Raw genomic sequence first — 22293 nt, 5'->3', positions numbered from 1 at the left:
CCTCGAGTCTCGAAACTTTGCTACCTAACCCAACATAATCTTTTTATCCAATATATTATTTTTCTTACTTTATATGAAATTCACTTTTCAACAAAAAAAAAAAAAAAAAAAATATATATATATATATATATATATATATATAATAACAACATTAAGGTTCTTCATCGTGATGAACTCTAATTCAAAATATTAAAATCCAAGCTAGTAATTGTTTTATGAAATAAATATTAATGTAAAAATGAAGACAAAAATAAAAAAAATTCGAATTAAGATTTACAAAAAAATATTTGACAAATTCTTAATTCATCAAGAAAATTATATAATAATTTTAAACATAACCATTATAATTAAAAAAATCATCAAAAAAAATTATATAATAATTTTAAACATAACAATTATGATTAAAAAGTCAAATCATCCACCTTTAAAATAATAATTGATGTCTCAACAAAATGAGCTAAAGTTCTTGTGAACAACCCGTGTTCATTATATGGATGGTCAATTACCCTACAACTTATATAAGCAAAATCCATCCATATACAAGATTGAAGCAAACAATATCAAATTGAATTGAATATGGTTTACAAATCAATTATTACCTATTACATGCATAGAGAGGAGGCCAAAAACAAACATCTCATTCAAAAAAATAACACTTTTTTCTTACTCTAATTAACCTTCTTATAGAAGATAAATTTCACATTTCTTTTTAATTTTCAATTTTTGTTTTTTTCTTGTTGGTTCATATAACTCTAATGGCTCCAGAAGTTTGAGAAGACAAGTTCTTAGCCTGTGGAGATTGGGGCAGTCCAATCTTGAGCTCTAGAGCATCTGTCTCAAAAGAGGCTGCCATGGCAGAAGCCTGCAACTGCACCATCAACGGTCTTTGAGGGGAAGACCTTGGAGAAGGAGGAATACCAGATGGATGGGCTACCAACGCTGCTGCTGCTGCTGCTGCATTCGGACTGCTTGTCCTTATTGGGCTCTTCGGCATTGCCATAACAGCTGATGATCTTCTTCCCAGCTTCACCAAAGGGATTATTGGAACATTATTAGGGGAAACTCCCACCTGATCACCATATTCAAACATTACATTACATCACCTACTTTACTTGTTCTGTTTTACGTACGAGACACCGAGTCGTCCGTGTCTCGTTATGTTCATATTTGGTTCACCATGAGGTGCTCTGGGCTCCCCATTTAGAAAGAAGGTTCGTCTGCCCTTCGTTGGATGGTACTTGTGTGTAAGGTGCGCTATCAGAAATCAAGCTTGAAGCTCTCGCCTTACCAACGAGCGGCCATTCATTATGCTTATTTTCTCACGATTTCTTTACTATGACTAAGAAACGCTAAAGTTTTTAATCCGAGATTAGAACGAAATAATTACCACATAAGGAATCCCATGCAAATTTGCAACACCAGAAGCTGGTGATCCAGTTGTTGAAGGCACGAAATGAGGAGTATCCAAACAAAGATGAGGGAATCGATTGATAAGCTGTGTTGGTAAATTACTGACCTGTAACCATGTTCATATACAGTAAAAACAGCTGAATTCACCCATTTCTTACAGATTATAAACAGAAATTGATCAAAGAGATGAGAATTTCACCTGTTGTTGATTCTCAGAACTGTTCTTTGGCAGCAGAATTTGTGACGTTTCTCCATTAGCCCTCATTGAAGATGATGGAGCTTGGCATTCTTGAGAAACATTGTTCTATACACATATATATAAACATAACACAATGTACACAACAGTTAAAAGCATATTCAGAGTAATTTTCCAGCAGAACTCCGATTTGATAACCATTTAAGTTTCGACTTTTAGTTTTTGAAGTTTCGGGTCGTTTTTCGTTCGAAAAATAGATTGGTATCGACACAAAGTAGATAATAAAACGAAGAAACTTACCGAATAGAAGTGGTGTTTATAAGTTTTTAAAACAAATATGGCTAAAATCATTTGGGAAGTTGATCGAGACACACGTCAAGAAGCAGTTGAGAAAACAAATTATTACTTTGATTTCCGGGATGTCGAAAAGACTGGCTCTGCGTTTCTTCTTATCGTTCGCATTCATCTTCCTCAAAAAGTACTTTTGGGCATGACTAGCTACTTGCGTCGGTGTTCGTGTCGTCACAAAGTTCTTCGAAATTCCTCTCCAATCCCCTTTCCCCAGCTTCTTCAAACCAGCCAAAAAGGTTCTATGTTCCTCCTCAGTCCATGGCTTTCCTGCATTATCTCACAAAACTTATACTCTGTACAATCTACGAATTCTCCGAGTCCGACATCTCTACTAACACGTATTATCAGCGATCGAGTTAGATTCATTTCCGCTAATCAAACTAATAGGCTTAAAATTCCATACAAACGCTTTGATTTTCCTTTTTTCTCCACAAATTTCTCAGAATACATAGGGATTTATGATGCAATTTCTTGAATAAAAAAAAACGATTACGTACCTTTCTTCCTCTCAAGAGCGGCTTTGCGTTTCGTGTTATGAATAAGGCCATCGGAAAGATAGCCACCGTCGTCACCGACGGCGGCATTATAACAGGCGACATTGTTTCCGGCCGCAGCGGCGTTGTGATTACATACGTGAATATTCAAATTCCCCATGCTGAGACTCTTCCGCATAGATTCATCTCCATTATCCATCAAATTAACTCCAAACAATTTGACGCAATAGTTATTATTATTATTCCCCTTCGCAAAATTACTGCATGTTCGCGAATTATGTCCATTCAATCCACAATGCGAACATTTTCTCGGCGATTCCCTCACCATTTTCCCGAGAAACAAACAACCAAAGAGAAAACTGGTAACCCTAAGGCTGGTTTCCTTCTTCCTTTTTTTTTTTTTTTTCTCCTCCTCTCTCTCTCAATCAAAAACTGCTGCGAGAAAGAGAAAGAGAATTTGAATTGGAAGAAATTTGCTCATCGATTCATCAATAAACCACAACTCTCTCTCTCTCTCTCTCTCTCCTCTCTCTCTCTCTCTCTCTCTCTCCTCTCTCTCTCTCTCTCTCTCTCTCCTCTCTCTCTCTCTCTCTCTCCTTCTATCAATTTTTCCTATTAAAAAAAAAAAAGAAAAAGAAAAAAAAAACTTTTTTTTTTTTTTTTGTTTATGAGATGAAATTTGCTCGTTTTTGCGTATAAATAGGCCTTCGGTTTCCATTACTGTAATAGCACGTGGTGATATTACCATTTTCTCCTTTTGTGAAATTACGTTTTTGCCCTTATCTTAAATTTTCGTCTAATTTTCCGAGCAATTTCGGCCGTTGGATTCCTATGAAGCAAGAGCCGCGACTCTTTTGACCAATGAAATTCGCCACGTGTCCGGAAATATATTGATTTTTGTGGAGACTCTTGTACCTGATTATGGCTTATTTTCATTTTCCATTTTGAGATTTATTTTATTTTATTTTATTTTATTCGCATTTTAATGTTCTAAATAATACTTTTGTAAAATAAAAGTTAATATAAACTATTTTTTATATATAAGTCAACAATTAATTAATACAATGATCCATTTAAAATTTTATAAAAAATATAATACTATATTTTAATATTTGAAATTAGTTAGGTTAAAGTATGATTAAAATTATATTTTAACTAATTTTTAATTTAATTTTTTCCATTTTTTAAAATTTTTTTGGTTACGTCAAAATTCGACTTTCTATATTGAAATTAGGATATTTATGTCAAATATATTTAAATTCATTATTCTTTTTTTCCAATATTTTATCTTATCTTTATTTTATTTTCTCATTTATTCCTCTATTTGGATATTGTTAATTATATCCTAAAAATCTAAGGTAATCCAATTTTAAATCTCACCTGGATTATTTTAATTTATTTTATTTAAAATAAAAAGTAATATTAATCCAAAGCAAGTCAGTGTCCCTAACCATGGCTCCTTTTGGCTCAGTTTGGTTCAGTTGACTCGGTTAGCTCGACTAATTTGAACCGTCTAAAATTCATTTATGATTGAATTAACGCTATATTAGTATAGCTACTATTTGGACGGTTAATAATATTCAACATTATGTAAGACCGATTTTAGGATTGCTAAGTTGTGTTAGCTCCCTGAATGGACATTAAGCTCGGTTATTATTATTATTATTATTATTATTATTATTATTATTATTATTATTATTATTATTATTATTATTATTATTATTATTGTTAAATACTCTCCTAATTAACTTTTAAAATATTTAATTATAAATAAATCTATAACTATATGATTATACAATATTTAATTATAAATTTGTAAATATTCATATCAGGATTATAGACCAGTTAATCAACTTAAATACAAATTAAGTAACCTATCGAGTTTCAATTTTTTAAATTAAATTCAACGAATAATAATTATTGGACAATATATTAGTGGGTGACCTAAAAGTCGACTATAGTGCTCTTGACCAATCTGTAATCTAAGACGAAACATACATAAGACTGTATTTCATTGGTTCTTTTATCTGTTCGAGACCGATTTAAATTTTAAGTTTCTTCAAACACGGTTGTAAAATTAATGTAAAATTGCATATTTGGATGCATTGAATTAATTTTTTTTTTTAGAAAAATGTATTTACAGTTCATATTACCAAAATTACCTACTAAATCTCCTATCAAACCTGACAATTATAGATATTGAAACACTTATACTCAGTTTTGGGAAATAAATTAACTGTGTTACTAAATAAAGAGAACAGTTACGAAAAAAATGACCATTATTCATCGATAATCGAGTTCAGATTTTTTATTACCACATATTTTATAAATTTTAATTACGTTAGCACTTAAAATACATTAAAGAAATATTTAATATGGAAATTTCACCGTTTGAAGTCAAGACACTGTTAAACACTACAAAATATGGAAACAGAGAAAAAAACAAAAGATAAGATTAAGAAAAGAGATCTCAAGAAAGAACACAGAAGAAGGAAGTATCTAAGACACCGATCATTCAACACCGACAACGATTGGACAAGTTTCATTGGATAATATTTAAGATAGTCTATGGAGGACACGAACACATAAATTCTGTACACGACGCATATCAGTACTAACATGATAGATCCTGTCAAGCTCGATTGACCATTAAGAGATCTAACGAGAAGAACGACCCCAATATGAAACACCTCTCGATATAGTTCGAGTACAATATACAATTTTATTAGGATCTTGAGATTTCTAACCACGAATGAACACACCAAATGACTCATTGTTTATTTGGAGTTAACTAAAAAAAAAAAAAAAAATTAATAAAATAATAATTATGGGATATTTTTTAATTTGAAGAGAAAATTGGGGTAATTTTGGGAAAAATGAAAATTACGAGGGTCCTTTTGCAATTAAAGGAAAACGAAAGAACTTCCAGGCTCCAAAGGGCAAAGGTTACCTTGCTGGTGCTGCGACTGTGAGTGTCAGTTCGATCCATTTTTCGTTGTAATCACCGTTCTATATCTTATCGATCTCTCTCTCTCTCTGCTTGAACCGACATAGGAGCAACATCGAGAACTCTGAGCTACTGTAGGTAAGACTTTACTATTAATGGAACCAGGTTCGATGTTAATTTCGCTAAATTTCACTTGTTCTACTTATTTCTGCATTTCCATTTCTATCTTCAGCTTAATTTTCTGTCTGTAGTTTCATTTTGTTGCTAAAGCGCCTTTGGCCTCAGAGTTCGAGTTTGTTAAAGTGTGGAGAACTTGGTTTTGCTCGTTTTGTAAAATTGGAGCTCCTACACTCTAATTGTTTAAGCTTCTCCTATTTTCATATTGAATGATTTTTTTTTTTTTTTTTTTTTTTTTGAGTGGAAACCGCTTGAAGTTGAGCAAACTTCGATTCGTCTCCTGCATAGCCTTAGGAAGTTCGTATCTCTTTATCTGAGCTCAAATTTATGGAAATGAGTTGCGAAACAGCTATGGGGGTTCTTGTGTTGTTAATGTGTAGTGGTATTTTGAATTAGTGTTGAGGCTCTATCTTTCTTCGTTTCAAATGTTGCAGTGTTCTGTTGCCGATGCGTAAAGGGGATGTGTTGGGGGCGTCAAGCCTTGTAAGTCTAGAGTTGCCATGAGATTGTAATTGAAATTGCTGGAGAAGAATGCCTGGCATACCTCTCGTGACTCGTGAAACTTCGTACGTGCTATTTATTTCCATCAGTCTTTTTAACCCCGAGCTCTCTAATGAAACGTAATAGAAGTAAGATTTGTTTGTAGCTTTGATTTTTCTGGAAGGATCATATCATCTGAGAAATATTTTGACTTTCGAGATTTAAATGAGCTGTAAGAGTTGGTAACTTCTTATGGCCGGATGTAGCATGTAACTTCGTAGTTCGTTGCTGGTACAATCACCAACACATATGGAAAAACTATTGTGAGAAGTTCTTGTGTCAGGGAGGGTCGTGATTGTGGTAGAAGAACTTCAGTGCTTAAGTTCATATGCCTCAAGAGAGAATTTTAAATTTTCCTCCATGATTTCTGACTGTCTACCTTTTTATGTGGTTGTTCTTGTTCTTGTTCTTTCGTCTTTTAACTTTGCTGTTGTTGCATATTAGTAATCTTTAGTTGCTCTCCCAGCTGTTCCAGAAACGCAGATCAGATGTGCCGTGTAGAATCTCGTGTTCATCTATCTGAAGAAGAGGAAATTGCTGCAGAAGAGAGCCTCTCACTTTACTGCAAGCCAGTTGAACTCTATAACATTCTTCAACGGCGTGCTATTAGAAATGTAATACATTTTAGCTTGTTTTTCTCTCTCTCCAAATTGGAGATAATACATGATATATAATGAGGCAAGACTCGTAAGAACAACTTGAGATTGATATGGAAAGTTTGGATAGTTTTGAAAGGTCTTTGATCGAAAATAAAATTCAATTGTCATATTTGTGTTGTTTGGCCCATATTATACTAATCTTTCTTTTTTGTTCATTGTAGCCATTGTTTCTTCAAAGATGTTTAAGTTACAAAATAGAGACAGAACACAGGAGAAGGTAATTGGTTTTGTTTTGGATTCTCTTCAAAATTTCTCTATATCAACTATCAGAAGAATTTGGTTTCATATCAGAATGGTTAAGCTAGTATCATTTGGTTCCTCTGGACATCATTTTCACCATTTTCACGTTCAGTGATCTTTTTTTTTTTTTGTTAAGAAAATAGACATTTCATTAATATGTGAAAATTATAATATAAAGTTCAAAAAGGTGTTGAACCGTCAATCAATGCTTTTTCAAGTGCACATGCACATTGAGGCAAATTGCCCTTTGAAGTGCAGGCAGGTGATGCCACCCCCCCCCCCCCCCAAAAAAAAAAAAAAAAAGACACGTGCCATAATTAGGCAAGTACACTGCATGTCAAAAGAATTGGTGTACCAAAGATAAAATTTTAGATTCAGATAAATTAAAGAAACAAGGAGTTTTAAGGATTTGCTCAAGTTTGAGCCTTAGTGAGGGGAGACGATCGTCAAAGTGAGGTGAGAGAAAACTTCAAAAAAAAGAAGTCCAAGTGTTTTCGACCTTTTTATATGATTAGGTAAATTTGTGAAGTTAATGGTAGCAGTTTATTTTTGAGAAGAAAACTTCATTGAGGAACCTTGTTTAAATTCCTTTTGGTATGGATTCATTCTTGCTTCTCTCGTTAGATAGTTGTGCTTGCTTTCTCTTTGAACCTCTATGCCTCCATTCTTGGTAGTTATCTTCTGTCAATTACGTTCTTTCTCTTTCTTCAATGGCGGTGGTTTCCATTGTTGGATTTTGAATCTTGATTTTAATATCTACTATTTATTAGTTTTGGTCTTGAATCTGTAGGATCCAGATGACAATTTCAATTTCTAGGACTTCGGGTGGGGGTGGGCAGGCACATAATCTGTTTCCTGTGTATGTCATCTTGGGAAGATTAGTCTCGGACATTGCAGTTGCTGAGGTAAGAAGGCCTGTTGTAGTTTTCAGCTCTGTTCGTTCATTGAATGATATTGATTATTAGGTGGTTTTCTGCATTTTAAACACTCTTTTAAGCTCTTATTGTTCATCCTACTGCTTGTTACATTTTATGATATCTAATTATAAGTTTTATTCATTCCTTTTTTAAACCATTAGTTCTCTGGTGTATATCGCTTCAATCGAGCTTGCCTCTTAACTGGCATCAACAGAGGGGAATGCAGTTCTCAAGTTGTAGCTAATTTCATCCTCCCTGAAATTAACAAGCTAGCTGTGGAGGCAAAATCTGGGTCACTTGCTATATTATTTGTTAGCCACAGTAGGTGTTCATGTTTAACTTTTACTGATGGCCAAATTTATTCAAGGAACTACGTTATATTTGGTCTATATGCGTGTCTTTCAGTTGGATCCACAAATACTTTGTCCGGAGTAGATTCAGTTGATGGGTCTCTATACATGGCATCTGTTCCTGGTATGCCTTTTCCTCCATTGAGTTGCTTCTATTATGGATTCTTCTGTCTAATATGATTCCACATCCTTATTTGATTTAGCGTGTCAAAATATAACCAATTGTTTGTTGGTAGAGCTAATTTTTTACTTCTTATTGGGCTCAAACTTTGAATTAATTTGGCATTGAGTTATATCAAGAAGAGGTCAAAAAAAAAAAAAAAAAAAAAAAACGGTATGCTTCCCTTGCCATGAGGGATACTTCAGAACCTTGTTGATTTTGTATTTTTTTGAGGGCTATTTTTTTTTTTTGATAAGAACCTTTTGAACCCATAAAATATAGGGAGTAAAATCTTAGCCCTGGGTTAAGGAAGTAGCATGCAGGGAAGCTAACCCTTGGTTGTAAGATTATTTGGATAACCTACCCTAATATGGAACATAAAAGCAATATATTCCCATTTCCCAGAAAACAAGGAACTATCTCTCTGCTTCCTGGAAAGTTCTGTTGTTTCTTTCCAATTTAAAAGTCCAATGAAAATCTCTAATAAAATTGCGTTTCTTTGGATGTAGCAGTTGCAGGTTATTGCTTGTGGGGCAAGATACCTCTGGAATCACTTTACATTTCGTGGCAGAATTCTTCAAATTTTGGTCTTGGACAGAGGGCAGAGATAATGTCAACTGTTGATATGCGCTCTTGTGTCCTTAAGGTTTGATCAAATGCTTCTGTTTTCCTCTAGAAACTATACTGATGTCATTTCACTAGTAGCTGCTTATTTATGTTACCTGGTGATAACTCTCAATCTCTTATCACCATCTCGCCAGGTTATTAGTTTATATTTTATTTCTTGCAGACAAGTTGCTTGGATGGAGAGAAGTGTCTTGGATTTCAAATTCCATATAATTCCGATTCTATGGTCTGTTTTGACGATCAGTTTTAGTTTATTCTACTTGTGTATTGAGTAACATTTTGTCCTCTGTCAGTGCTTCACTTATCTTTGTCTTTCTTTTTCTCCATATCTTTCTTAATTTTTGGGTCTCAAAAGCATACAGCACAGCAAGTACAAGTCACAATTTCTGCAGAGGAGTTTGGCGCTAGGGATAAATCTCCATACGATTCATACACGTACAGTGTAATACCTTCCTCATCACTATCTCATATGATTCGGTAGTATTCTCTCTCTGTTTTCATTATTTATTTTTATATGTAAACATGATTGTAGTTTAGTTGTTATAAAGATTACCTTTATTAGGGAACTTTAGTAATAAATTTTATGGCTTCTTGCTAATAGGTGAAGGATTCCATTTTTGGATAACCCTGGGGAGATTTTTGTTTTTGTTTCTTCCTTTTGAAGTTCTCCTTTCTCCACGTTGATTTTAAACTCAAGGATACAATTGTACAACCACGTTGATTTTATTACTTGTGGCATTTTTTTTAAAAAAAAATTGTGCCAATTGCAGAGAGTTTTTGTATATCTCTTGGGTGCTTTTTTTAGGATTTTTCCATTTGTATATTTTATTATTTCAAAGTAAACTTGATTCTTATAAGAAAGAGAAATCTCCAAATTTATTGCTTCTTTGACCATTCTTCCTTGGTTTGAGAAAGTGTTAGGAATTAAATCAGATCATCTTAAGGTTCAATTTGAGCATATGGTGCTTCTAAAAATGTCAGGTTCTTGGCTTTTAAAGAGAGGCATCCGAAGGGGGTTTCACAACTATCATAATCTGAGTTCGCATTCTTGGCTACTTACTTTGGGAATTCACCTTGGTTTTAGATAAGCCTTATCTCTGAAAAGGTGCGCTAGAAACCAATTTAGTTGTAGTTTCTATAAAAAAAAAAAAAAAAAAAAAGAATTGATGAAAAGTATTTACAGCAGTTGTATATAAGACAAATAAATCAAAGTCATCTGGTGACCCCATTGGACTTAAACTCAGATTTAGAATTCCAATCAGGTTCAGGGAGCCTAATCAAATTAGGATTTCAAAATACCAAAGATGCCTAATACAAACTCCTAAACAAACTAAAAGTTTAACTGGGAGTAAAACATTACCCATAAACGAACTAAGAGTTTTATTGGGAATGCTGAAAAGTTTCTTCCAAGTTCATTTGTTCCTTTGTTGCTACTTTTCTGCATACTGTAGGATCCTCTGCAACATCTAAGGAATTTACCTATGGATTTAGTTGAGAGTTGAATCTACTGACCTCTATAATAATCTGTCTCCGGAAATCAATTAAATCATAGATGCTATCATAATAGTCAAGTCGCTTGACAAAATTTGTAGTTACTGTATTTCTATATATAAAAAACAATTTATTTGCTTATGATCAAAGCAAAATTCAAAATGGCTATATGTATATGGAAGAACGTATGATTACATTTATTTGTAAAAAAAATCATTTATTTGCTCCTGATCAAAGCATAATTCAAAATGGTTATATGTTTAAGGAAGAATGTATGCGTTACATTGTTCTCTTGTTCTATATGTTGCAGGTTGAGGGCAGGAAATGTTATTTTCAATTATAGGTACTACAACAATAGATTGCAAAAAACTGAAGGTGTTGTATTTCTCCTGCATCCAATCGTCTCTTTTTTTTTTTTCTTTCAATTATCAGGTTTTTACTGAGTTGGCCTAATCAAGATGGAAATCTTTGTTTAATTTTTCAGTTGCATTGAGTGGTGTTCTTTTCTGGGCGGGGTGAGATGGGGTTTATATTCTCTAAGAACTTTCTTTTATCACTCATCGTGTCGACTTGATATTGTTCAACTTCTTTTTGTGATTTCCTTCCATTAATACAAGACTTACGTTTCTTCTTTGAAGAAATTTTAGCCCATTCAAATATGTCATTATGTCCTTTTCATGTTCACCTTTAAAATTTTATGCTATTTCCCATGAAAATAAATACTCTTCCTTCCCTTCCTTGTTAGGAACTAATTTCTTTCCTTCCTGTCACCGCTTGATTTCTTTCTATCCTCTGTTTATGCTGCACGCTTTGACTTACTGATGTATTCATGTTGAGTTCTTACTTGCAGTAACTGAAGACTTCTCCTGTCCATTTTGCTTGATTAAATGTGCCAGCTTTAAGGTAATTTTCCTCGATTCATTTCTTGCTCTGAATGTGAGGAACTATGTTAGTAGCTGTAAAAGATTTTAAGACATATTCTATTTCTTGTACAGGGCTTGAGATGTCACTTGTTATCATTACATGATCTCTTCAACTTTGAATTTTGGGTCAGTATTTTTTTCTGAGGTTCAAATTGTTTTCTTAATTATCTATCTGTGGTTGAGTAAACATTGATTTGATCGAGTTTTGGTAGGTAACTGAGGAGTATCAAGCTGTAAATGTTTCCACGAAGGCTGATGTTTGGCGGTCTGAGGTAGGAACATTTTCACATGGATTTTTATGGTACTTCTGTTACAACCATGATATCTCAATTCTTTAATATAATAAACGTTAATTCTTCCAGGATTTTCTCTGCTTCTTCATATACTTTATTGGGAAGTCTATATTTATTATCCTTGTTTTGAGATAATTTGGGAAGTTCTATCATATGGTGCAAGAATGTGTCTGTTGTCTCAAGTAAAAACTCCCATCTTTTAGTGGCTGGTACATCAACTGAATCTCACCATTGAAAAGTCTGTTTCCTCATTAAAAAAAAAAATGGTACATTAACTGGATATAATGGTAAATACACCTGTTGTATTCTACTGTTTTATACATGGGCACTGTTTCAGGATAAAAAATAATTTACTAAGTGAAAAAGGTGCTTGTGTATTTAGACAAGCTCTAGTTATTTGGGTCTTGTCGTGACAATGACATGAGTTGGTTTTCTATCAGATCATCGCAGATGGCATTGATCCAAAGCAGCAGACATTCTTCTTCCGGTAAGTCGTGCATTCAGAAATTTCAGATTTCATTCTTAGTTATGCTTCTTAACTCCTTGATGTTAATGGGAAACTTCTACCCTTTACTATACTTTTTCAGCTCTAGGCATCTCAGACGCAAAAAAGTTAAGAACGTAGTTCAAAGTGGAAAGCACATACATCCTTTTGTTGTAGAGTCTGAATATTCGGACAAGGCGGATGGTATGTGCTTGTTCATTCTTTGTTCTTCTTCATGATGTGTGTGTGTGTGTATATTCTTGGTACTACCTATTTTTGGATAGAGTGTGGGCTTGTAATTTTTAGGAGCTATTGTAGTTATTTTTGCAAATTTGGATTGAGCTTGATTAGTACCAATTGAGGTTGATTTTTATAACCCATTCGGCTTGTATATGACTTTGCCAACTTCCTCCCTCGAACCCTTCGAACTTTGATATGGTAGATTTTTGTTGGGATCACACCATTATGAACAAGAGAAGAGACTTTCTATGATGAAGTACATAATTCTCTCAACTTCCCATTAGTTGGTTAGGCCCCTTTGCTCTTTTAATCCTGCCACCCTAAGTGTCTCCTCATAAAATGATTACTCATCATTGTTTGAAACTTTCTTTGAGATCCGTTTCCAAATAATACCCTCTTGACAATTATTTGTCAAGTAAGAAATATTATTGTGTTGCTTAGATGTCAATATTATTGAAAAAAGGATTTGGAGTGAGTTTTTTGCTTTGCCGTCTCTCGCACTTGATTTTATATATTCCTTCTTGTACAGATATCATTATTGAGCAACCACCTTCTTGTTTCAGATGCTCAATCTAGCCAAGGTGAAAAAGCTCTAATATCAGGTGAGAATGTCTCCACTGAATGTTAGCATCATTGTCTTAAAGTTTCTAGATTATGTTACGTATAGTATTGATATTGCAGGTATTTTAAGTATACTCTGCATTCATTCAATGATCCTGACTGTTTCAATCAATATCAGGGCACAATGTTGCGCCAACTATGCTTCAATTTGCCAAGACAAGAAAATTGTCGATCGAACGTGCAGACCCAAGACAGTATGTTTTACATGTCTCTTTCCATCACTGCAGATATTTTGTCTTTATGCCAATCCTTCTAAGATTCATTTTGAATCATGTTGGGTTTCTATTGTGATGAAAGCATTAAAGACAACTAGTCACTTCAGATGTTGCACTTAAGTTGAAGTCTTGATTAACCTCTCTTTTACGTTGAATGGCTTGGATTCAACGAGGAGGTCTTGGTGAGGTTAAACTGAGCTTAGACTTTTAAGATGGCTTGAAATTTACTTATCTTATTTTAGATTGCTTTTGGCTTGACGTTTACGTTATTATTGTCAAATCACTCATCTCTGACATCAATTTTCTATTTCCACTGAGAGTATTGTCATCCCTTGAAGTTTTGGATGATCAGAATTTATTGAATTTCTGTTTATTACAACTACTTGTTTACTTGGCTTCTTTCGTACGGATGTTTTTCTGTAGCTAGAAGATATGAACTTTAACCTGACTTTTATCTCCGTTTCCACTGTCTTTTAGCTGTAACCTCTTGAGGAAGAGACAGTTCTTTCATTCCCATAGAGCTCAGGTGAGTTCCTATGTTATCTTATTTTCTATTGGTAAAATTTTCATGGTGCATAATAGACTTAAATAAGTTGTTATTTTTTTGTTTTTCTGATAATAGATATTGCCTAAAAAGAAGGAAAAAGAAAAATTAAGTAGGAATTAGGCTGTATGTTTCACAAAATCCTATATATTTAAAGAATCCCCATTTCTTTACTTTTTCAGAACTATAGACTTATCTTGGATAAGAGCTAGACAGATGGATGATTATTTGAGGGGGTTTGGTGGTGCTTTCTTCAAGGGAAGTATTGTTGGGAGTGAGATCATAAGTCCCACATTAGTTAGATAAGAGGAATTTCATGAGTGTATAAATGAGAGAATATTTTCATTATTATGAAGCCTTCTAGATGAAACCAAAAGCAAAATCACTGTAGGTAGCATCTAAAATGAATAATATCATATCATTGTGGATGTACATTGAGGTCCATTGTCCCTCTCAAATAACTTCCGTTAATATTCAAGGTCCTTAAAAGCACGAAAAAATTGTGTACTCTTTGCTATTTACTTTAACTACTGCATGTCATATTACAGATTTTAGACATTAGACAACCAGTTCTCTTGATTGTTATAACTGCAAAATCTTATAATTTTGATCTAGAACTACATACTATCTGGACGGTTTAGTTTGGTAAATTTGGGCTCGCAACAGTTAGGTAAACTTTCAATCTTAAGTATGTCATGTGTCAGATGGCATTCATGCTGAGGCAGTTACTATAAGGACTTGGCACCTCATCCATAGAAGAAATGTGTTGCTATAGTCGTTCTGAATTTTTCTTTCTTTTCTATCCTTTTTATGGTTATATTATTGATACATCTGACTTTTGTTCGTTTATTTTTTTTATTTTTATCTTTGATGTTGTACTTGAAGCCGATGGCATTGGAACAAGTGTTATCCGATCGAGATAGTGAAGATGAAGTGGATGATGATGTTGCAGATCTTGAGGATAGGAGGGTAAGGTTTGAAGTTTTGATAACACCTGATAGCTAATAGGGGCTTGTAGCCTTGAAATGATGTGATCATCTCCATTAGTCTTCTTCTAGTTTTGTTTTGCTCGATGGTAGTGACCTCATTTGTGTTATCATCAGCGTCCAATTACACATGTTGTGGGTGGAATGATACAAGTGCCATACATTGCTGGGGTTCTTTAAGAGTTTATATGGGATGTCCTTTATGCAGCATTTTTATGTTTCTTCATCTGGGTACTCAAGATTCAGTGGACATGTTAAAATAAACTCGAGAATAGTTGTCCATACGATAGGGAGGGCATTGTAGAGGGTGGGTGAGGGCGGGTGGTAGTGCAAGGTTGACAATGTGATCTTATTTAGTTCCTTGAGTTCTTGTTTTCAGGTCCGTTGGTAGGACCATTTGTTGTGTCCGGCTTGATATTGGAAGTTAAATCTGATATGATTTTCACAAATTCCTACCTTTGCTTTCTTCCTCATTCTGTCTAGAGGCTAGAAAGGTTTTTGATTCCATATCCTAGTCATTGGCATGTGACAAACGCTAATGGATTTTGCATCGATGTAGATGCTCGATGATTTTGTTGATGTAACCAAGGATGAGAAGCAAATGATGCATATGTGGAATTCATTTGTCAGGAAGCAACGGTAACTAACAAACACTTTTCTTGGCTTGTACTGTTGGCATGTTTTTACATTAAGCACAAAAAGGTCCAAATCCACATTAAATTCCGAAAGAAGACCAACACGCAACATAGTTCTGCATGTTTTTGTACGTATATATAGGAGTGATGGTGTGATGGTGGATGAATACCATTGATTGATGGCTAATATTCTAACATTGTTATCTGAAGACAACGTTGTTATCTGTTCTTAGGGTACTTGCAGATGGCCATATCCCTTGGGCTTGTGAGGCGTTTTCACAATTACATGGACCAAACCTTGTCAAAACTCCAGCTCTTCTATGGTAGTTTCTCTTCTCGTAATGTTGTTGTGAAGCACATGCTCTTCGTCTTCTTTTTCGTTTTTTATTACAAAAATCCTGCAAGATCATGAATACCAATTACAAAAAGTTAATGTATCTGGAGATGTTATAGAACTGCCTTTTTTTTTCCTGTCCTTTTACTCAAGGAGAATTTAGTAGATTGTATTTTTACATCAGCTAGCATGAAAGTCTCAGTTGAAATCAAACTAAATTATAACAACAAATCATGTGAATGCCATAACATATTCTCTATTGTATGAAATGGAATAATTTGAATTCTTCAAATCCTGTTTTCACGTAGATTCCATACAGACAAACCCGAATACGTCTGGTCGTATGTGTTTATGTTTGAACATACTTTTTTGGGCCTGGCAGGTGCTGGAGATTGTTTATGATTAAGTTGTGGAACCATGGTCTACTTGATGCAAACTCCATGAACAGTTGTAACATTATTCTTGAAAGAATACATAGTGAAGCTTCCGATTCTAAAAGCTGAGAGGAATCAAATTTATTCGTTTCCATTCTGAAAGTCAAGATTTTTGGCGAAGGAGGTAAAAGATTTCTCTAATTTGTTCACTGCATTTATCTTATAAGTACTCTACATTGACTGCTTCCCCCCCTTTATCTATATAATTGTTTCTCTTTGATATAATGTTGAAGTACTGTAGAATTTTGATTTGGGAACTCCCAAAGAAAGGAATTGAAATACAAAAATTTGATTTAATGAAACCCAAATTTGGGTGCATTTGTCTGTCTTGGTAGCTTGAGATTTACCACCTGTAACCTATCATGGAACAAATCTAAGAAATCCCATTGTTGTTTATATGGAAGAGTTGCCTCTTATGTTAGGGAGATGATACCGACCAAACTCGAAAAAATTAACCAAACTGATCCTACTGGCTTGGCTTGATTCGGCCTGGGTGACCAACTGATATAAACGTCGATTGCTCGGTTTCACAAAACTTAATACTATAGGTACTTCATGGTTATGGTTGGATTCAATTGGTTTCGTGCGGTCTTGGATGACTTGTATTATGAAAAAGCAATTCTTCTTTGGTATGTTGAACATTTTTTTAAAAATTATTATCATCTTTTGTTATCGATGGAGATTAAACAGAGATATAGATGAAGAACTAGATGAAAATACTGGCGAACTGTAGGGATAAAATATGTTTCAACCTGATGCGACCCGAGCCGCCACATTGGGGGCAGTCTCCCACCCATGTGCGGAGCAGTTCTGGCTGGCGTTTCGACGGCGCCGTTGGCGGTCGAGAGTGGGTGGCTGCGGTGCGGGTCGCACATATGCTGCCATTGCTTCTATAAGGATTCGAGGTCCTTCAAAGGCTCCCCGACTGATATGTTGTTCGTCATTACTCCAATTACTCAGGTTCGCTAATTATTTAAAAATAGTTTTTAATTTCCAGCTCGATAATTCGGGTTTGAATATTATTTTTCGTTCGGAATTTTAACCGCCTATGTTTCAGTTTAAAATTTTATTTTAGTGCTTTTCTTTAAAAAAGAATAAATAAATAAATAATATGAATATTTGTTTACATATTATTATTTTTTATTATTTTAAATGTGAATGATTTTATTATTACCAAAAGAAATTAGATGTCAATTTTGTAATAAAATATTTGAGTTTGGGTATTATATTTTGGAGAATAAAAAAATAATCCTCTTATTAAAAAATTAGAAATAAAATATAATTTTTAATACAAGTTTTTTTGTATCTTTTTTTTCAAGCTACTATAAATTACAAAACCTTCTAATTGTATTTTTGGACTCCCTCAAGTTATTTCCATAAAATTAGATTTTAAATTAGTTCAAAATTTTAACGTATTTTCCATTTATTAAGATCAATACGATTCTGGAGCCGACAATTGCCCGTTCGTGAATCCCTCGGGGCAATGGTCGATGAGACCGACACCGATCTCAAGCTCCCAATGCTACCCCGGAGGCAACAATTGGCAGTTCGCGAAGCCCTCGGATGTGATCGATGATCGATGAGACCGAGCTCGAGCTCGAGCTCCCAATGCTTCGTTTAGAACTCGAATTTTAGTCGAATTCTAGAGGTCCCGAGACCTCGGGACTTTCTTTCTCGACAAGGATCTGGTACCTCCAACTACCAAACTCCGAACTACTTTCATGGTATCTCCGACTCCAACTTAGACTCGGACACCTCCATATCTCAATCCGACCTCCTTCGGAATATCTTCATGTGTACAACCGGAAGAAACATATACGACCTTAAAACCATGAATCTTTACAACGATAGGATATCGTCCACCTATAAGTTCTGGTAGCGTACGGGATAGTGTTCCTTACTTGCAAAGGATTTCTTTGTAGCTCTTAATAAACGAAGAAGCATCAAAAGAGAGGGAGTTTAGGAGGAAGTTTAAAGCTTTATACTGACATGAACAAAGAACAGACACACGAAAAGGGCACACACAACAAAGAGGGAACACAACACAGAGCCATTAAATTAAAATTGGCGAACATGTTTGTTTGTTTCAGGTAAGAGGACGCGCTGTACTTAAGATGTCTGCGGGCCGGAGGTCTGTTGCTGTCCGAATTGCTCGGCTCGGTCCTTCATCTCTCGAGCTTTGGTCGCCAGCTTGTGTCGGGCTAGATCTATTTGGTCCGCTCCTGGTGGGTGTTTTCCTGTCACGTACCTGTGTGTTCCAAAGTTACTACACCAATAATGTGCCTCAAAAACTATACAACATTTCAATCTAATTATCCCATATCTATAAATTAAAATATTTGTATACCGTCTCTGTGTGCTTTCCCTCTCAGGCTTACCCTCAAGATTTTTTTCAAGATTTTTTTAAATGGAATTACCCTATGAGATTTTTTAACACGGGTCTCTCCCTCCCACATCTTATAAGGGTGTTCCCCATCCGACGTGAAATCTCACTATTCACCCCTTCGGGACTGGGTCCTCGCTGACACTCTTGGATCCCCTCCAAATCCACCCCGTCAAGATCCAGCGTCCTTACTGGCACATGCCTCTATGTCCACCCGTCAACATCCAGGTCTTCACTGGCACATGCCTCATGTCCACCCCCCTCGGGCTCAACCTCCAAGATGACATAGCCCAGTGTCCGGCTCTGATACCGTTTGTAACGGCATAGGCTAGTGGGCCGATATTGTCCTCTTTAGGCTTACCCTCAAGATTTTTGGGGAGGAGCCACCGCTAGTGGATCTCTCTTTGGGCTTTTACTTTCGAGCTTACCCTCAAGATTTTCTATAACACATCGGCTAAGGAAAGTTTTCCATATCTCGTACTCTTCCTCAACCGATGTGAAATCTCACAATATTAATAACTACGATGATTCTAAAATACCTGTAGATCCAGGAAAAGACAGTAATGCCAGCGACCCCGAACCCACCGGAGGCCAAGAAGCCCAGAACGAGAAGCGACACGGTGATCACGGCCGGGACAAGAACCGGGCTGAAAATGACAAGCAACGGCGTCGCAATGGTTAGAGCAATGACAGTCCCAGCAAGGATCAGGCCGGAGAGGACAAGCAGGGAGCCACCGGCTGTGGCAGCGGTGGCGGCCTTGACCACCTGGTAGCGCGGCTGAGAACCGTGCTGCCCCGGTTGGTGGGACTGAATTTCGGCCATCGGAACACAGAATTAAAACACCAAAACCCTTCAAATTTAACACCCAAAAAGGAAAAACATCAAATCCTTGAGACATTTGTGAGAGAAAGTGGTGTAATATAGAGAGAATTCAAGGGTGGCGAAGTAGCACGTGTTAAAGACCTCTTTGGCACGTGTCGAGAAGGTCCTTGTGCATGGTTTGCATGTAACGCAAGTGCCTTGTTTGGGGACACCTCAAAACATATCCTTTCTTTGGAATTAGGGTTTTGATTGGATTGTTATGATATTGCTATGTTAATCCAATAAGGATATTTATATTCCTTATAATCAACCATCTCGATAGGAGCGAAGCCGCTTTACCGAGTAAAAAAAGTGACCGTATCTCGAGCGTTATTTCAAGGGCTAACGAGTTACCATGCCACGATAAGCCTATACGAACCGAACAAGCACCTACGTTTTCCTATTTCTTTTCATTGAACCCTTTTCAGCCTTACCCATTCTCGAGATATTCTAACTCTAGCATTCGTTAGCAAAAGTAGAGTGTAAGATCCCACGTTAGTCGGAGAAGAGAACGAAACATTCCTTATAAAAACCTCTTCCCAGTAACCTCGAGAGAAAGCCAAAAAAAGACAATATCGGCTAGCGGTGGGCTTTTTCTCTTACATAGGATGATTGTTCGAGTAGGTTTTATCTACTTGACTCGATCTTTTCGTTTGTAAATCATTATTTCTTTGTCTGTGTTATACTCGAATTAACGAGATCTACATACTTTTTCAAGATAAATATTTGTTTTGGTCGAGAGTTCATCATTGGCCAACTCTTAAACACGAGCACATGTATCACGTTATGTACTATATATACATTATCATATGTTAATACAACATCTCGACACGGGTTGTTGATGTCATTTCGACCTAAAAATCTTCGACAACCGACATAGCAGCAATTCTAGCTTTGAGATAGAAAACATCATTTTGCAAATGATGAGGTTGAAGGTCGTTTCGAGACAAGAACTCATGAAAGCCATAACCATAGGTTGTCTTATCAAACAAATGCTCATCTGCAAATAATGCAATGCTTCACATAAGATTCCAACACAAAATACTTTATTTTCATAATAAAACTCAAAGAAAAATAACTTACTTGATTGATCCACATATTTTTTAGCTCCAAAGTTATAAACACTTAGAAAGAATTTGGCATAGATTTTCTTCCCGGTCGGAACGGTTTCCGAGCTGTCCAACTTCAAGTAAAGAGAGATATGTGACATCTTTCCCGACGAATGACCGTTCGGGTATATCATCAATAGCCTGAAGTAATAAGTCAAACGAAAAATGAGTCTTTCGTAAGTCTCGTTTGATAATGATTTTGTTCTTTTTTTGAACGTTACGTACCATTTTCTTCCTTTGACGGTGAAGGGTTCGGAGAGATAGAATTCATTAGTTTTGTTAGAAAATGAAGAAATGGACCAAAAAAAGGATCCAAGTTGAGGCTCTTTAAAAATGGTTAAACTTTCTCCTTTGTTTGAGGCTTTAAGTACAGAAAGTTCAACTCCAAATGTGCAGCCATTATCCACAAGGAAGCCATTGGAGGCTTGATTGAAAGCATTATGAGCAAGAAATTTGGTGAACCCATGTTCACTTTTCATTTTAGAATACTTCCTCATTTTCCCATCTGCAAAATCATTATCGATATTCGTTTTGTAAGTCTCGATCATGTTAACTAAAGTCATGTTCGATAACTATTAGAGTAGTTTAATGAATAAAATTTGAATGAGATATAGGAATCACGACTCTCCACAATAGTATGATATATTATCCACTTCGAGCATAAGCTTTTATCGTTTTACTTTGGGCTTTCCCAAAAGGCCTCATACGAGATGTATTCCTTACTTATAAACCCATGACTATATCCTTAACGTAGCTATGTCAATAGAATCCTCAAATGTCGAGCCTCGATTAAGGGGAGACTGTTTGAGGGCTCCATAGGCCTCAGAGGAGGCTCTATAGTGTACTTTGTTGTTCGAGGGGAGGAATTTTGGGAGAGAGTCCCACATTGACTAATTTAGGGGATGAGAATACATCTCTATTGGTACGAGGCCTTTTAGGAAAGTTCAAAGCAAACCCACGAGAGCTTATACTCAAAGTGAACAATATCATACCATTGTGGAGATTCCTAACAGATATATCAATACCTTGAACGGTTAGATAGTTGTCTTTGATTCGATCGTATACAAAGAACCTGAAAATAACCTTCACTTCCCAGCCAAGAGGAAGATTATCCTTAGAAGTTATAGCCAAGTAGAGAGAGATATGATCTTCAACTTCGTCGTCTCCATTTGGATACAAAATCAATTTCCTAAGCCAACCCATGTAAGATATAGAGAGATTAATTAAAACCCTAATCATAGTTTATGATACTAATCAAGTTTAAATTCAAATCTAAGCATTTCAAACCAGTTGTAGCCATCAACTGCAAAGTTTCCAGATTCACATTTCTTCATCCCTATTTCTGAAAGTGTCGAGTATGAATTAATTTTGAATGTATAATTAGCTGGTGGCTCAACCCTTCTTGTTCTTGTAATTTCTGTATTAACAAAAACATTACGTTACATTAAAGCGTAGATACACGGTTCCATCCAAAACTAACGGTAAGGATATTTAAAAAAAAATGGATAAAAGTACGAAATTTGTAGGTATTTAGGATACGTACCAGGTTGTTGTTCATGTTTGATAGGATCATCGTACGACATATTGTCAACCATTATGGTTATGTGTGAATGTTGGATGGTTTTAGGTTGTTGTTTGGAGGTGTTATAAAGAGAGAATTTATGTTCTTTG

General features: G+C 35.4%; 4 protein-coding genes across 5 annotated transcripts; 1 reads left to right on the top strand and 3 right to left on the bottom strand.

Moving 5' to 3' along the window:
* Positions 1 to 545: 545 nt before the first annotated feature.
* On the bottom strand, positions 546 to 2981 carry LOC111808844 (uncharacterized). The gene is made up of 5 exons (XM_023695048.2): positions 2455 to 2981; positions 2013 to 2224; positions 1610 to 1714; positions 1388 to 1516; positions 546 to 1069 (listed from the first exon to the last, which is right to left on the bottom strand). Exons 1-5 carry the CDS (start codon positions 2777 to 2779, stop codon positions 743 to 745), a joined length of 1098 nt encoding a protein of 365 aa, XP_023550816.2. The 5' UTR covers positions 2780 to 2981; the 3' UTR covers positions 546 to 742.
* A 2393-nt stretch (positions 2982 to 5374) lies between these two features.
* Positions 5375 to 16586, top strand: LOC111794721 (polycomb group protein EMBRYONIC FLOWER 2). Of its 2 annotated transcripts, none has more exons than XM_087123607.1 (23): positions 5375 to 5536; positions 6010 to 6141; positions 6582 to 6729; positions 6936 to 6991; positions 7805 to 7919; positions 8093 to 8252; positions 8337 to 8405; positions 8951 to 9087; positions 9232 to 9294; positions 9424 to 9545; positions 10870 to 10934; positions 11410 to 11462; positions 11555 to 11608; positions 11695 to 11754; positions 12216 to 12262; positions 12363 to 12463; positions 13063 to 13080; positions 13239 to 13314; positions 13813 to 13861; positions 14765 to 14848; positions 15425 to 15504; positions 15734 to 15823; positions 16217 to 16586. In XM_087123607.1, the coding sequence occupies exons 2-23, from the start codon at positions 6107 to 6109 to the stop codon at positions 16335 to 16337; spliced, it is 1803 nt and encodes a 600-aa protein (XP_086979733.1). In that variant the 5' UTR covers positions 5375 to 5536; positions 6010 to 6106; the 3' UTR covers positions 16338 to 16586. The 2 variants fall into 2 exon arrangements, with proteins under 2 accessions (XP_086979733.1, XP_023532607.1); XM_023676839.2 differs by having other exon boundaries at positions 13063 to 13101.
* A 1640-nt stretch (positions 16587 to 18226) lies between these two features.
* LOC111794750 (oleosin Cor a 13) lies at positions 18227 to 19551 on the bottom strand. Its single transcript, XM_023676886.2, has 2 exons — positions 19191 to 19551; positions 18227 to 18516 (listed from the first exon to the last, which is right to left on the bottom strand). The coding sequence occupies exons 1-2, from the start codon at positions 19472 to 19474 to the stop codon at positions 18378 to 18380; spliced, it is 423 nt and encodes a 140-aa protein (XP_023532654.1). The 5' UTR covers positions 19475 to 19551; the 3' UTR covers positions 18227 to 18377.
* Positions 19552 to 20222: 671 nt separating this feature from the next.
* On the bottom strand, positions 20223 to 22293 carry LOC111791762 (uncharacterized). Its single transcript, XM_023673236.2, has 6 exons — positions 22166 to 22293; positions 21910 to 22039; positions 21648 to 21811; positions 20848 to 21127; positions 20597 to 20763; positions 20223 to 20513 (listed from the first exon to the last, which is right to left on the bottom strand). The coding sequence occupies exons 1-6, from the start codon at positions 22215 to 22217 to the stop codon at positions 20368 to 20370; spliced, it is 939 nt and encodes a 312-aa protein (XP_023529004.2). The 5' UTR covers positions 22218 to 22293; the 3' UTR covers positions 20223 to 20367.

The sequence above is a fragment of the Cucurbita pepo genome, chromosome 1 (assembly GCF_057944985.1).
Source record: "Cucurbita pepo subsp. pepo isolate OVF chromosome 1, ASM5794498v1, whole genome shotgun sequence".
In the NCBI taxonomy this organism is placed as follows: domain Eukaryota; kingdom Viridiplantae; phylum Streptophyta; class Magnoliopsida; order Cucurbitales; family Cucurbitaceae; genus Cucurbita; species Cucurbita pepo.
The sequence above is the reverse complement of the archived record's forward strand: the minus strand, read 5'-3'. Positions and strand labels throughout refer to the sequence as shown.

Excerpts from the sequence above, each read along its gene's own strand:
- LOC111794721 (XM_023676839.2), top strand. The coding sequence starts at position 6,107 with ATGCCTGGCATACCTCTCGTGACTCGTGAAACTTC. Across the intron at positions 9,088-9,231 it reads TGCGCTCTTGTGTCCTTAAG|ACAAGTTGCTTGGATGGAGA; the intron begins GTTTGATCAAAT and ends TATTTCTTGCAG. Across the intron at positions 13,315-13,812 it reads GAACGTGCAGACCCAAGACA|CTGTAACCTCTTGAGGAAGA; the intron begins GTATGTTTTACA and ends ACTGTCTTTTAG.
- LOC111794750 (XM_023676886.2), bottom strand. The coding sequence starts at position 19,474 with ATGGCCGAAATTCAGTCCCACCAACCGGGGCAGCACGGTTCTCAGCCG. Across the intron at positions 18,517-19,190 it reads GTCTTTTCCTGGATCTACAG|GTACGTGACAGGAAAACACC; the intron begins GTATTTTAGAAT and ends TGGAACACACAG.
- LOC111791762 (XM_023673236.2), bottom strand. The coding sequence starts at position 22,217 with ATGGTTGACAATATGTCGTACGATGATCCTATCAAACATGAACAACAA. Across the intron at positions 21,128-21,647 it reads CAACTATCTAACCGTTCAAG|ATGGGAAAATGAGGAAGTAT; the intron begins GTATTGATATAT and ends ATGATTTTGCAG. Across the intron at positions 20,514-20,596 it reads AAAATATGTGGATCAATCAA|ATGAGCATTTGTTTGATAAG; the intron begins GTAAGTTATTTT and ends CATTATTTGCAG.
- LOC111808844 (XM_023695048.2), bottom strand. The coding sequence starts at position 2,779 with ATGGTGAGGGAATCGCCGAGAAAATGTTCGCATTGTGGATTGAATGGA. Across the intron at positions 2,225-2,454 it reads CGCTCTTGAGAGGAAGAAAG|GAAAGCCATGGACTGAGGAG; the intron begins GTACGTAATCGT and ends GAGATAATGCAG. Across the intron at positions 1,517-1,609 it reads GTTCTGAGAATCAACAACAG|GTCAGTAATTTACCAACACA; the intron begins GTGAAATTCTCA and ends ACATGGTTACAG.